This window comes from Macaca thibetana, chromosome 1, assembly GCF_024542745.1.
Source record: "Macaca thibetana thibetana isolate TM-01 chromosome 1, ASM2454274v1, whole genome shotgun sequence".
Taxonomy (NCBI): Eukaryota; Metazoa; Chordata; class Mammalia; order Primates; family Cercopithecidae; genus Macaca; species Macaca thibetana.
The window spans coordinates 126,133,396-126,148,503 of NC_065578.1; the positions used below are offsets into that span (position 1 = coordinate 126,133,396).

Here is a 15,108-nt window from a genome sequence, read left to right on the forward strand (position 1 = left end):
CCAAAAGGCCAAGAGCCCTACTAGGAAGTACTTTAATAGTTTTTCTTAGAAAAAAAAAATTCCAGACACTTAACATTTCACAACATTTCAACAGCAAAGTATTAATTGAGAGAGGGGTTTTCAGGAGTTGGGGATTCTAGAATATTAGGAAGAAATGTTGGTATCCTCCTTCATTATAGATGGATGGCATAGGTCACAAATGGGAGACTGGCAGCAAAGCCAATATCAAAACCCAGTGGAATGACACTTCTGTGGAGTTTACTTTTCTTCCTGCTATCTTCCCTATCCCACGGAAATGTCTGCCACCATGTAAAGCCCAGTAGCAGGGAGCTTAGGCTCCAGTCTTCCCCCTTGGGTAGGAAAAGGAGTGAAGGGAACATCACTCCTGAGTTTCCATGCTTTCTTCTTCCTCTCCTTGAGGTGGTTCTTCTGTATTCTCCTCTTCTTCCTCTCCTTCCTTCTTCTCTGGTGGCTTCTCATAAGCCTTTTCTGAAGGTGTTACTATCACTCCATCCCAGGTAGATATTTCAGAAGCAAGATCTAGGAAAGAGAAAAAGGTGATTTAGACAAGTAGCCCAGCATAAAAGACATTATTTACACTGTGGAAATATTAAAGACATTTAAATAGTGTACAGCTTCTTTGTAGACCAGATTACAATACAAAACCCCGACCCACAGTAGTCACTCACAGCTGGCATCACCCTCCTGGCCAAGGATCTTCCTAAAGCCACCATGTGAGAGGATTCGGACGAGAGTCTGAGCTGTGTAACAGACCATGTCCTGAAGGAGAGCAAAGTGAGAGTAAGTTAGCAAGGAAAATCAAAAGACTTTGAGTAATACCCTTGTGAAAACAGAGATTAAGACAATTTTTTAAATCTCAGGAACAAAGTATTTCAGAATCCCCCAATTCCTGACCCCTAAAGACCATATTCCACTTCGCCAGCTGACTAGGAGTATTCAAGAATGGGGCAAAACAACTCAGTTCGTATCTGTCCCAATACCTGCTGTTCTAGGGTCATGACTGTGTGTACTCTGAAGTTGCCACTCTCACAGGGGTCAGTGATACCCACTGAACCTGGCAGGAACAGTCCTGCAGCCAGAATCTGCAAGCAGCGTCTAGAACACAGGGAAGTATGAGGTATTAAAAGAATGCACAAAATAGCTTAAAACCAACCCTAAACCCAAAGAAGCATGCAGTACCTGTATGCAACGTTTAGGGCCAAAGGCTGTCTGGTGGGGTTGTTCATCACAGCATAATGGCCCTGGAAAATAATAAATCCAGTAGGTGTGCCATCAAAATGGCAATTCTGATAACTAGAACTGTAGCCTCACTTTGTCACCCAGGCTGGAGTGCAGTGGCACAATCAGTTCACTGTAACCTCAAACTCCTGGGCTCAAGCAACCCTCCTGCCTCAGCCTCCTGAGAAGCTAGGACTATAAGTACAAGCCACTACAACTGGATATATATATATATATTTTTTTTCCTGGTAGAGACAGTCTCACTATTTTGCCCAGGCTGGTCTCAAACTCCTGGCTTCAAGTGATCCTCTGGCCTCAGCCTCCCAAAGTGCTGGGATTACAGGCATCAAACTAAAACCTTAAATCATCATGAGGAAAACTGGTTATTAAGGTCTAAGCCTAGCCAAAATTTTCATGTTGTTCAGAAGCAATTCTGAAATGGCTGCTCACTCATTTCTCTCTACTGCCATGATGAAATGGTAGCAGTCATGAGAAGAAAACAGGACACTATAACTCAGTAACTACTCATTTAATTGAATATACCAAAAAAAAAAAAAAACTTTTAATTTTTTCTTTTTTTTTAAACAAATGTCTCTGAGTCATGTAAATGTTGAATTTTTATTGGATTACTTGTCTACCAATAAAATTTCTTTTAAGCTTCACCAAATTTCAGACTCTGGTGAATTTCAGAGTTACTACTACTACTAGTAAATAAGGATGAGGAGGAACTCCAATTGTCCATCTTTACTTACTAGTAGGTCAAGGATCCAGGGTGTGAGGGGCTCAAAGCCAGGAAAACGAATCCTCAAGTCCTTCAGTAGTCTGATGAGAACTTTAACTCTGAAAGTAATAGTGACCCAAACATTAAAATCAATACCATCATGTATTTCCACGCCTAAGGTAGAATTGAAGCTGACTATGCTGTTTACAGAACTATACGCTCTCTGCTTTCTCTAAATCTTAACTTGCTTAAGGTAAAAATAAAAATCCAGAAAAAAAGTCACAGGCAAAATAGTTCTGTCAGAGGAAGTATGGGGGTATCCTGCTATTCACTGAAATTAAAAAGTTTATCTTAATCCAAATGGTCAGGGAGGGACTCACGTGGACTGAGAAGCATTTTCCTCGAACCAGCGGGCATGTCGGATGGCTGCTAAGGCACTCTGCAATACCTTGATATCCACTAAAAAGACAAGCATGATAGGCCAGGATGAAACATTTTCATTAAACAAGCTACTCATTACCACTGCTACAGTCTAGGCTGGAGTGCAGTGGCGCGATCTCAGCTCACTGCAACCTCCGCCTCCGGGGTTCAAGTGATTCTCCTGCCTCAGCCTCCTGAGTAGCTGGGATTACAGCTACTCATGCCCCACTAATTTTTGTATTTTAGTAGAGACGGGGTTTCACCATGTTGGCCAGGATGGTCTCCAACTCCTGACCTCAGGTGATCTGCCTGCCTCAGCCTCCCAAAGTGCTGGGATTACAGGCGTGAGCCACTGCGCCTAACCAACTTTGCAATTCTTTAAGCCACCCCGTGTTTCTCATATCAGCAAATCACTTGTCTAAAAATCACTAGAAGCAGGCAAGAGCGATGATTTTCTCCAAAAGCCTATCCCCCTCCATAAATATTTTTTCGGTCCTTTTTAAGTCCTCCAAATGCTTTCTTGGTCACCCCATCTGAAAATTCCACTGGCAAGCTGATAAAAAAACTATTTCCAGATTACAGAGGGAGAGAGCAAAGCTCAGAATAAACCTAAGTTCTTCAATTCCCAGAAAGCTGCATGTGGAATAGCAACAAGCTAAGTAAACTAAACAGCAACAATACCATGTTTTGAATATCCCCTAAATTTTCCAGCAATGGAAAAAAAAGAACTAACAATGGAGTTCTGGGTCCAGTTTTCGAAGATTGGGTGGCACTGTTGTAATGAGAATCTTCACTGTAGCATCAGAAGAACTGATTTCAAAGCCAGTTTCGTTGGTCAGCATGGTTAAAACTGAAAAAACAGAATAAACAAAAACTGTAACTCACATTTCCTTTAGATGACCAAAGTTAAATCCAGGGTGCGGGGGAACAGGTGGATTTTAAAAACAGCACAAAGTCCAGAATGAGAATTTAGAATACAGAGCTTTAGAAGGGAGATCAAACAGATCTCCCTTGAACACCTTGAACACCTGAAGCCCCTGCCAAAAACTCCCACAACATAAAACTCTGCATTTACTCTTCCATCTGGTCTGACCTGATTTTGTTGAAAGTGTACTTACAATTACAAGACCTGGTTCCTATGGCTACTAAATACATAATCAGCAACAAATGCAAACCTTCAGAAGGATCCTGTGCTCTTAGGCTTTCCACAACTTTGTTCCCCAGGGCAGCAACAGCTTCCACTAATTGACAGAAAAGGACATAATGTTGTAATAATTTATTTATCTAGACTTTCTATATATCTCTAAGCTACTTTGCACTCTCATTTCTGTCCCATATCCAAGGCTGAAGCAAGGGTAAATAATAGAATAAATACTTTTATAAGAGGAAGCCAAGGCCTGGACAGAAAAATTGCAAGACTCAGGCAACAGGACCCGTCCTGTACTCATATCCTCTTTCTACAGCAAGGTTTTTTAGGTCAGTGGCACTAAAAACATTTTGGGCTAGATAAATCTTTGGGGTAATGGGGATGTAGGATGTTTTAACAGCATCCATGGCCTCTATCCTTTTTCTTTTTTTGAGAAAGGGTGTCACTCTGTCACCCAGGCTGCAGTGCAGTGGCACAATCACAGCTCACTGCAGCCTCAGTCTCCCGGGCTCAAGCAATCCTCTCACCTCAGGATGCCGCTTTTTTTTCTTTGTTTTTTTTGAGACAGGGCCTCACTCTTGTCACCCGAGCTGAAGTGCACTGGCACTATCTCTGCTAACTCCAACCTCTGCCTCCCAGGTTCAAGCAACTCTCCTGCCTCAGCCTCCCAAGTAGCAGGGATTACAGACGCCCACCATCACGCCTGGCTAATTTTTATATTTTTGGTAGAGACGGGGTTTTGCCATGTTGGCCAGGCTGGTCTTGAACTCCAGGCCTCGGCCTCCCAAAGTGTTGGGATTACAGGCATGAGCCACTGCACCCGGCCCCACCTCAGGCTTCTGAGTAGCTGGGACCAAAGCATGCACGGCCATGCCCAGCTAATTTTTTTCTTTTTGCAGCTACAGGGTCTCTCTATGTTATACAGGCTGGTCAAACTCCTGGGGTCAAGTGATCCTCTTGCCTCAGCCTCCCAAAGTGCTGGGAATACAGCCACCACACCTGGCTTCCACTGTTTTTTGATGCCAGTAGCACCCCCTTGTTTTAACAATCAATAGTACCTCCAGATACTGCCAGATATCCCCTGGGTGGCAAAATTACCTCCAGTTGAGAAACATGGCTCTACAGTAACCTGCTATACATTCTTTCAGACACACACACTTCAGCGTTTGTCCCTTATCACTCATTAAAAAACATTTGTCAGGCAGGGTGCAGTAGCTCACGCCTGTAATCCCAGCACTTTGGGAGGCCAAGGCAGGCAGATTACCTGAGGTCAGAAGTTTGAGACCAGACTGGCCAACATGGTGAAACCCCGTCTCTACTACAAATAGAAAAATTGGCCGGGCGCGGTGGCTCAAGCCTGTAATCCCAGCACTTTGGGAGGCCGAGGCGGGCGGATCACGAGGTCAGGAGATCGAGACCATCCTGGCTGACACGGTGAAACCCCGTCTCTACTAAAAAATACAAAAAACTAGCCGGGCGAGGTGGCGGGCGCCTGTAGTCCCAGCTACTGGGGAGGCTGAGGCAGGAGAATTGCGTGAACCCGGGAGGCGGAGCCTGCAGTGAGCTGAGATCCGGCCACTGCACTCCAGCCTGGGCGGCAGAGCGAGACTCCGTCTCAAAAAAAAAAAAAAAAAAAAAAAAAAAAGAAAAGAAAAACTAGCCGGGAGTGGTGGCACATGCTTGTAATCCCAGCTACTCGGAAGGCCAAGGCAGAACAGCTAGAACCCAGGAGGGGAGGTTGCGGTGAACCAAGATCACGCCATTGCACTCCAGCCAGGGCAACAGAGAGAGATCCGTCTCAAAAACAAAAACAAAAACTAAAAACATTTGTCTTATAAACATCCTTTCGTGAGGCCAGGCGCGGTGGCTCAAGCCTGTAATCCCAGCACTTTGGGAGGCTGAGACGGGCGGATCACGAGGTCAGGAGATCGAGACCATCCTAACACGGTGAAACCCCATCTCTACTAAAAAAATACGAAAACTAGCCGGGCGAGGTGGCGGATGCCTGTAGTCCCAGCTACTCAGGAGGCTGAGGCAGGAGAATGGCCTGAACCCGGGAGGCGGAGCTTGCAGTGAGCTGAGATCTGGCCACTGCACTCCAGCCTGGGCGACAGAGCGAGACTCCGTCTCAAAAAATAGATAAATAAATAAACATCCTTTCGCACAAGAAATTTGAGCTTTCAAGATCCCTAAGGGCTGGGCACGGTGGCTCACGCCTGCAATCCCAGCACTTTGGGAGGCTGAGGTGGGCAGATTGCTTGAGCTCAGGAGTTTGAGACCAGTCCGGGCAACATGGTGAAACCCTGTACCTACAAAAAATTAAAAAATTAGCTGGGTGTGGTGGCACACATCTGTAGTCCCAGCTACTCGGGAGGCTAAGGCAGGAAGATCACTTGCTGTAGTGGAGGTCAAGGCTGCAGTGAGCCACAATGGCACCACTGCACTCCAGCCTGGCCAACAGAGTGAGAATCTGTCTCAAAACAAAAAAAGATCCCTAAGCCCCTAATCCAAGTGCTATGTTCTGTTCCCATGACCAGAAACAGGCACACTCACATGTTGGCAGGATCTTAAGTATCACCACCAGGTCAGCCACATTGTGTCCTGTAGTCATTGTCCCCTTTTTATAGGATCCCACCTGTCGAACTTCTTCAATTTGCTATTGGAAAAAGGATTTCGGGGGAAAAACAATTTAGAAGAAAAAAAGGTGCCTAAGTCCTCCCAGAACTGTTACAACATAGCCACCTGTTACCCAAATTAGGAAGTAGCAGAGGTGAAATCACCCCCAGAACCACCACATGAAAGCCTGATACATCACAGATAGCATAACAGTGATACAAGTCTTGTCCCCAAGATCAGTACTACAAAGAAATCCCACTGTACGTTCTCATTTTAAGCTTGGCTTTGGATAATAGACAACTGAAAATTAAAAGTCAGGAGCCAAGGAAATTTCCACACTACCAAAGGTGCCCTTTCCTAAAACTAAATCATCAAAAACTCACCACTTCAAATGTCCCTGGAGCCACAATCAGATTATCAATCACATTGTTTATTTTTGTCACCAGAGAAAGGATAGATGCCTGAAAAACAGCATGAAACAATACTCGAAGATGAAAAATTAGAAGCAACTTCTCAGAGTTTGAGTATTTTCTCCTAATCCCTTCCATACGAGCTGACTCAATACTGACCTAGCACTTTAAAAACACTTCATTCTGGCCTTGAATATATGGAAAGAGAACAACTCTTTGTCCCCAATAAAAATAAGAATGCATATGTAATTTGTTTATATATCCACCTGGCTATCTCCACCCACAATGAGAAATAAGGAGAACAATTAAACCCTCTGTGGATTTCAGGCTCTGTTAACACCATTCTTAACCTTACCAACAGTTACTCTTTACCAATACTTTTACCTGCTTTAGAGACATTTCTGGAAGACAGCCAAAAGAACATACCTGTTCAGCAGAATTAGGAGCCAGGTCCTGATTCCTCTTCAGCAAGGCCTCACTGAAGGAAGTTTCATCAGGTGCTGGCTTGACCCGGGGGAAGGCCATTTCACACTAAACCAGAAGTAAACAACTACATTCTATTTGCCGAAAATAATATACAGGAGAGATTGTTTTTTCTATTACTACGACAGAAAAAGGTTAAAAATAGAAAATTCTACACTTGTTTTTACTCCTTAAAACAAGGAGCAATTGAACATTTGTTCAATTAGCTGGGCATGGTGGCTCACGCCTGTAATCCCAGCTGAGGTGGGAGAATCCCTTGAACACAGGAAGCGAGGCTGCAGTGAGCCAAGATCGTGCCACTGCACTCCAGCCTGGGCAACACAGTAAGACCCTGCCTCAAAAAAAAAAAAATAAAAATTTGTTCAAAGGCCAGGCATGGTGGGTCACGCCTGTAATCCCGGCACCTTGGGAGGCCGAGGTGGGCAGATCGCTTGAGGTCAGGAGTTCAAGATCAGCCTGGGCAACATGGTGAAACCCCGTCTCTACTAGATACCCAAAAAATAGCTGGGCATGGCGCCTATAATACCAACTACTTGGGAGGCTGAGGCAGGAGAACTGTTTGAACCTGGGAGGCAGAGGTCCTGATTCCTCTGCCTCCCGGGTTCAGTGCAGTGAGCCAAGATTGCACCACTGCACTCCAGCCTGGGTGACGGAGTGAGACTCTGTCTCAAAAAAAAAAAGAAAAAATGTTCAAACAAGGATACAAGCTGGAATAGCCATAATTTAAGCTATCACTATCTTTATAGTAACAAATTAGCCATAGATACTTGTTCAGAACAAAGATTATAATCATGTTTAATGCCAACAGTAGTCAAGGAATTATTCTCCCCACCATGCTTACACTGTTTCTGTAGGTAAAGCAACACACAGTTGACTCAAAACCCCAAGTCTTTTCAAAAATCACTTTCCCCCTCATTTCAATCACCATTTTTTTTTTTTTTTGGTAGTGGTGCCATCTCAGTTCACGCAACCTCTGCCTCCCGGGTTCAAGTGATTCTCCTGCTTCAGCCTCCCAAGTAGCTGGGATTACAGGCACACACCCAACCAACTTTTTTATTTTTACTAGAGATGGGGTTTCACCATATTGGCCAGGATGGTCTCAAACTCCTGACATCAGGTGATCCATCCGCCTCGGCCTCCCAAAGTGCTGAGATTACAGGTGTGAGGCACTGTGCCTGCCCTCTTCAACCACTATCTAACTTCATTAACTGGGAGATACTAGGCTCCATTTCAAGAATGGCCAGAAATTGTGTATTATTAACCCAAGGTACTCACCAAATAGAAGTCAAATGGGATATGTGGTACAAAGGGCCTGAACCTAAAACATGAAAAACAGCCAAATTATTCCCTATGTAGGAATCAAGTGAGATTTAAATAACACACCAACAATTTTGAAAACATGTCAGACCTCAGAATGAGTGACAAAGTCTCTGGGGAGGGAGAGAATCATTCTTAGCATAGTGGGGCCAAATTCATTTAGCAGGAGTGCGGAAAAGACCACAGTTGGCTCTCACAAAACCAAGTGACATTAGTCTATTCCAAAACTCCTATTTAGATGACAAGCAGAAACTAACAACTAAGTGCAGAGATGCTAAAAGCTGGCACTCACCCTCCTCCTGGGCCTCCTCTGGAACCAAAGCGCCCACCACGACCACGGCCTCTGTCACCCCTAGAAATGCAGATTTTATTTTGATCTCATTGAAGGAATACCCACCGGCCATATCATTTTAAGTTGGCTACTTTCATCCCTCGGAACCTCCCAACGGTAGGCAAGAGACCCCACTCACACACTTCTCCCCATTCCAAATGGTGCCCAGTTACACCCCCATAACCTCCTCATTCTGGATAAGTTAATCACAACCCCCCATCAAGTAATGATGGGGCTCAGACAGTGAGCCCTACACGAAATAACCCATAATCCTGGGCCACACGAATCCTAATACTTTGGAAGCTAAAGATTGCTCATTTCTTCATTAACGTACACATTTATCGGGCATGTCCTATATGTCAAGCCCTTCGCACTGAGGATGAATGCGGCTCGCTCCAGCATTCTCAGCCCGGATGACGGGGGCGGAGGGAAGGTGGGGAGCTCCTCCGGGGACTTGAGGACACCTCCTCATCGCAACCCTTCAGAGAGAGGTGTCGAACCCGCCTCCCCACTCCTGGGCCCCAACCCCATCCCGGGCCCAAGTTTCCCCGCCTCTACCGGCCTCACTCTCTCCCACTCTCCTAGACCAGGAGTTCTCAGGTTTTTGGCCAGCTCCCGGATACATGGTCCTTTTAGGTACTCCGACTTCTTTCGACCCACGTTCCCAAAGTTTTCCGTCGAATACCTGAAACCTTTCGACCACTTCGACCCCCTTACCTCATGGCGCCTTAAAACACGAACAATGGAGGCCGCACCAACCGCCCCTTTCCTCTGAGGAGCAGACAACTGAAGAGGCGTCTTGCCGGCGTGTCCCAATAAAACCCGGCGTGATTGGCTCCCGCCTTACCCCATCGCTTATGCCTATTGGCTTACTTTGTCAAACCGGGCTTATGAACCAATAAAAAACGCCTACTGTGTCAGGAACTAGCCAATAAGAACTGGTTCTATAGTAATGACGAATTTTTGATCAGACATTAGGTGGCACTGAAGAAGTCAGGACAACGACTACGTGGTCTTATATAACAGTTATGAGAACATTGGCCTTCAGATAGCAGAGTGGCGCAGCGGAAGCGTGCTGGGCCCATAACCCAGAGGTCGATGGATCGAAACCATCCTCTGCTATCGGAATTTTTTCATTGCCCTGTACCGCACACGTAATTTACATTTCATTCAGTGAATGAAAATACCTTGCCGATTTTCCTACCTCAAAAATGCAAGCGGTATCAGCCATTTTTGCCACCAGCAGTTGAAGTTGATGGGGAAAAGGGAGTTTAGGCAACTATGAACACTACACGTCTACAAACTCGAAGCAGGAGAAACAGGTTTCAGATAGGAGGAGTATATTGATTGAATTAATGTGGAAAACAGGTGTTCCACCCGCCTCAGCCTCCCAAAGTGCTGGGATTACCGGCCTGAGCCACCGCGCCCGGCTTGGTTACATAAATTCTTTAGTGGTGATTTGTGAGATTTTGGTGCACTCATCACCCGAGCAGTATACACTGAATCCAACTTGTAGACTTTTATCCCTCATCTACCTCCCTTCCATACGTACTTTTTTGATATTTAATTTACTACAGCAGAACGTAAACATCTTAAGTCTAAACGTATTCTGTCCACATAACCACCATCCAGATTTAAATAAATGTTATTAATTTAAAAAAAAAAAAAAAAAAAAGGGCCGGGTGCGGTGGCTTGTGCTGGCGGGCACTTGTAATTCCAGTTACTCGGGAGGCTGAGGCAGGAGAATCTTGAATCCAGGAGGCGGAGGTTGCAGTGAGTTGAGATGGCGCCACTGCACTCCAGCCTGGGCGATAGAGGGAGACTCCGTCTAAAAAAAAAAAAAAAAAAAAAAAAAAAAAAATCTTGCTTGAGGTTTGTTGAGCTTCTTGAATCAATGGCTTGAGGTTTGTCATCCATTTATATAATTTATTAGCTATTATATCTTCCAGTATTAGTTTTACCTATTATTTCCCTCCTTCCTGAACTCCAAAGACGTATTAGACTTTTCCCCCAGTAATCTCTTTGTCTCTTACCCTCTCTTCTATTATTTTATTTGTACACAGGGTCTCACTCTGTTGCCCAGGCTGGAGAGCAGTGGTACACCATCATAGCTCACTGCAGCCTCGACCCCCTGGGCTCAACAGACTCTCCCATTTCGGCCTCCCCAGTAGTTGGGACTACTCAGAGGCACAGGCCACAACACTCTGAGCTAATTTTTTTTTTTTTTTTTTTTTGGAGATGGAGTCTCCCTCTGTCTCCCAGGCTGGAGTGCAGTGGCGCCATCTCAGCTCACTGCAACCTCCGCCTCCCCGGTTCAAGCGATTCTCCTGCCTCAACCTCCTGAGTAGCTGGGACTATAGGTACATGCCACCATGCCCGGCTAATTTTTATAGTTTTAGTAGACATGGGGTTTCACCATGCTGGCCAGACTGGTCTCGAACTCCTGACCTCAGGTGATCTTCCTGCCTCTGTCTTCCAAAGTGCTGGGATTACAGGCATAAGCCACCTCCCTTGCCCCCGGGCTTATTTATGTATGTATGTATTTATTTATTTATTTAGAGATGGGGTACTTTATATGCTGTCAAAGGTAGTCTTTTTTGTTTGTTTTTGTTTGTTTGTTGAGACGGAGTTTCGCTCTTGTTGCCCAGGCTCGAGTGCAATGTGTGATCTCAGCTCACAACCTCTGCCTCCTGGGTTCAAGTGATTCTCCTGCCTCAGCCTCCCGAGTAGCTGGGATTACAGGCATGCACCACCATTATCCATGCCTGGATAATTTTGTATTTTTAGTAGAGACAGGGTTTCTCCATGTTGGTCAGGCTGATTTCGAACTCCCAACCTCAGGTGATCCGCCCGCCTCGGATTCCCAAAGTGCTGGGATTACAGGCATGAGCCACTGCAAAGGGCTTTTACCCTCTCTTTTTATGTTTTTCATTCCTTTTTACCCATTCTTCATTTTAGGTAGTTTCTGCTGTCCTTTCTTCCAATTCATTACTTGCTCCTCAGTTAAGTCTAACATAGTATTAAATCTATCAATTGGTTCTTAATTTTGGTCTTTTAATGTTTTGGGTCTGGATTATTATTATTTTTGAGACAGGGTCTCACTCCTGTTGCCCAGGCTGGAGTTCAGTGGCATAAACATGGCTCACTGAAGCCTCAACCTCTTGGGCTCAAGTGATCCTCCTGTGTCAACCTCCAGAGTAGCTTGGACTACAGGCATATGTCTCCACACCCAACTAATTTTTTTAATTTTTGGTAGAGATAAGGTCTCACTATGTTGCGTAAGCTGGTCTCCAACTCCTGGGCTCAAGTGATCCTCACCTCAGCCTCCCAAAGTGCTGGGATTACAGATGTGAGCCACCAAGCAGGACCTTAGATTTTCTATTTATTCTACTCCCAGGTTGCCCCTAGGAGTGCAGCCTTTTGAGATCCTAGCCCAAAACATGAAGGTGGTTTACCAAGATTATCACCTTTGGGGACATTTGGATTCCTTTTTTTTTTTTTTGAGAGTGTGTTTCCCTCTATTGCCCAGGCTGGAGTGCAGTGGTGTAATCTCGGCTTACTGCAACCTCTGCCTCCTGGGTTCAAGTGATTCTCCTGCTTCAGCCTCCCAAGAAGCTGGGCTTACAGGCGCGTGCCACCACTCCTGGCTAATGTTTGTATTTTTAGTAGAGATGGGGTCTCACCATCTTGTACAGGGCTGGACTTGAACTCCTGACCTCATGATCCATACACCTCGGCCTCCCAAAGTGCCGGGGTTACAGGCATGAGCCACCGTGCCTGGCCCTTTTTTTTTTTTTTAATTTTAAAAAATTGAGATGGGGTCTCGCCCTGTTGCCCAGGCTGGTCTGAAACTCCTAAGCTCAAGCCATCCTCCTACTTTGGCCTCCTAAAGTGCTAGGATTACAGGTGTGAGCCACCACACCTGGCCTGGACTTCACCAGCCCCACACAGCGTATTTTCTGCCACTAATTCCAAATTAGCAAATGACCCCAAGGTAAAATCAGCCCTACTACTGGGCTTACTTCTCTACTTTCCTGTACTTTTGTGCTCTCACACCAATAATTTCTGACTATCTTATTTTTTTTAATTATTATTATTTTTTGAGATGAAGTTTTGCTCGAAATAGAGTGAAATGGTACGATCTCAGCTCACTGCAACCTCCACCCCCTGAGTTCAAGCAATTCTGCCTCAGTCTCCCAAGTAGCTGGGATTACAGACATCCGCCACTACGCCTGACTAATTTTTGTATTTTTAGTAGAGACGGGGTTTTGCCACGTTGGCCAGGCTGGTTTTGAACTCCTGACTTCAGATGATCTACCTGCTTCGGCCTCCCAACGTGCTAGGATTACAGGCGTGAGCCACTACGCCTGGCCTCACTATCTTATTAGTTCTTTTATTAATTATTATTTATTTATTTATTTATTGTTTTTTGAGACAGGGTCTTGCTCTGTTGCCCAGGCTGGAGTGCAGTGGTGCAATCTCGGCTCACTGCAACCTCTGCCTCCCAGGTTCAAATGATTCTTGTGCCTCAGCCTCCCGAGTAGTTGGGATTACAGGTGTGCACCACCAAGCCCGGCTAATTTTTTGAGACAGAGTTTCACTCTTGTTGCCCAGGCTGGAGTGCAATGGCACGATCTCGGCTAACTGCAACCTCCACCCCTGGGTTCAAGCAATTCTGCCTCAGCCTCCCGAGTAGCTGGGATTACAGGCATCTGTCACCACGCCGGCTAATTTTTGTATTTTTAGTAGAGATGGGGTATCACCATGTTGGCCAGGCTGATCTTGAACTTCTGATTTTAGGTGATCCACCTGCCTCAGCCTCCCAATGTGCCAGGATTACAGGCGTGAGCCACTGTGCCTCACCTTACTATCTTATTAGTTCTTTTATTTTTATTTTTATTTATTTATTGTTTTTTGAGATAGGGTCTTGCTCTGTTGCCCAGGCTGGAGTGCAGTGGCACGATCTCGGCTCACTGCAACCTCTGCCTCCCAGGTTCAACTGATTCTTGTGCCTCAGCCTCCCGAGTAGCTGGGATTACAGGCATGCACCACCAAGCCCGATTAATTTTTTTTTTTTTTTTTTTTTTTTGAGACAGAGTTTCACTCTTGTTGCCCAGGCTGGAGTGCAATGGCACGATCTCGGCTCACCGCAACCTCTGCCTCCCAGGTTCAAGCGATTCTCCTGCCTCAGCCTCCCAAGTAGCTGGGATTACAGGCACGCACCACCACGCCTGGCTAATTTTTGTATTTTTACTAGAGACAGGGTTTCTCCGTGTTGGTCAGGCTGGTCTCGAACTCCCAACCTCGGGTGATCCGCCCGCCTCAGCCTCCCAAAGTGCTGGGATTACAAGCGTGAGCCACCGCACATGGCCTCTGCCTGGCTAATTTTTGTATTTTTAGTAGAGACAGGGTTTCATCATGAAGGCCAGACAGGTCTTGAACTCCTGGCCTCAAGTGATCCGCCCAACTCCGCCTCCCAAAGTGCTGGGACTACAGGGATATGCCACCATGCCCAGCCAGTTCTTTGATTTTTAAAAAAGTATTTCATCCGCGGAGCTTGCAGTGAGCCGAGATCGCGCCACTGCACTCCAGCCTGGGCGACAAAGCGAGACTCCGTCTCAAAAAAAAAAAAAAAAAAAAAAAAGTATTTCATCCAACACTTTTAGTTGTCTATAGCTTTAAGGCTAGTTCACCGTTATTGAAAGGAGCTCAATTACCAAACTATATTTCTAGTCCAGTCATTTCTTCTGAGCTCCAGCTCCACTAGTCCAAGGCCTATCAGACACTTCCACTTGAGTATCTGTAGGCACCTCACATCCAATAAACTAAAAGTATCATCCTTCCAAAACCTCCTTCTTCAGCTTCTCAACTAATGGGGTCAACGTCACCTAGACCTGTTATTTGTATAATGTCCTCATTTCCCAAAGTTCAACTGATTCTACTTACAAAACATCTCCCCATCTCCAACTGCTGTCTACCTCTACAGTCTCTGGAACCCGCCATCTCCATCACAGGACAAGAACATTATGCCTGTCACACAAAAGCTTTCATAATCTTCCCTCCATTGCCCTTTTCCCTGCCTCTTTTCCTCAGTCATCCTACATACAGACACCTTACATCCAAGATCAGGGCTGAAAACACAGACTCCTACTACAGCCAGGCAGGTAATGCACCTGAATGAAGCAGGGTGCCTAGGAACCATGATGAACTAGACTCATTTCAAGGAGATAACGGATACTTGTTCTGGTTGGTTGCTCATGGAGGGATGCAGGACAATATATTGCCAGCTCTTCCAATATTTTAGGAAAAGTCAGAAATCCAGGTTGGGCCTGGTGGCTCACACATGTTATCCAGGAATATTAGGAGGCCAATGCAAGAGGATCACTTGAGCCTAGGAGTTCAAGACCAGCCTGGGCAACATAGA

At 45.5% G+C, this 15,108-nt stretch overlaps 2 protein-coding genes and 1 non-coding gene across 4 annotated transcripts in view; 1 reads left to right on the top strand and 2 right to left on the bottom strand.

Moving 5' to 3' along the window:
- S100A16 (S100 calcium binding protein A16) overlaps positions 1 to 15,108 on the bottom strand; it is a 193,344-nt gene that overhangs the window by 51,181 nt on the left and 127,055 nt on the right. The window lies entirely within an intron of this gene.
- On the bottom strand, positions 17 to 9,523 carry ILF2 (interleukin enhancer binding factor 2). Its single transcript, XM_050754905.1, has 14 exons — positions 9,402 to 9,523; positions 8,646 to 8,705; positions 8,312 to 8,354; positions 6,980 to 7,084; positions 6,527 to 6,604; positions 6,081 to 6,183; positions 3,556 to 3,621; positions 3,114 to 3,230; positions 2,341 to 2,419; positions 1,992 to 2,079; positions 1,201 to 1,262; positions 1,002 to 1,116; positions 690 to 780; positions 17 to 540 (listed from the first exon to the last, which is right to left on the bottom strand). The coding sequence occupies exons 1-14, from the start codon at positions 9,404 to 9,406 to the stop codon at positions 380 to 382; spliced, it is 1,173 nt and encodes a 390-aa protein (XP_050610862.1). The 5' UTR covers positions 9,407 to 9,523; the 3' UTR covers positions 17 to 379.
- On the top strand, positions 9,735 to 9,806 carry TRNAM-CAU (transfer RNA methionine (anticodon CAU)). The gene has a single exon. It is a non-coding gene; the product is annotated as a tRNA-Met (tRNA).

Bases quoted from the DNA above. Each gene is read 5' to 3' on its own strand.
- ILF2 (XM_050754905.1), bottom strand. The intron at 8,355-8,645 runs GTGAGTGCCAGC...TTCATGTTTTAG, and splicing joins AGAGGAGGCCCAGGAGGAGG to GTTCAGGCCCTTTGTACCAC. The intron at 3,231-3,555 runs GTTTGCATTTGT...CTGTTTTTTCAG, and splicing joins AGCACAGGATCCTTCTGAAG to TTTTAACCATGCTGACCAAC.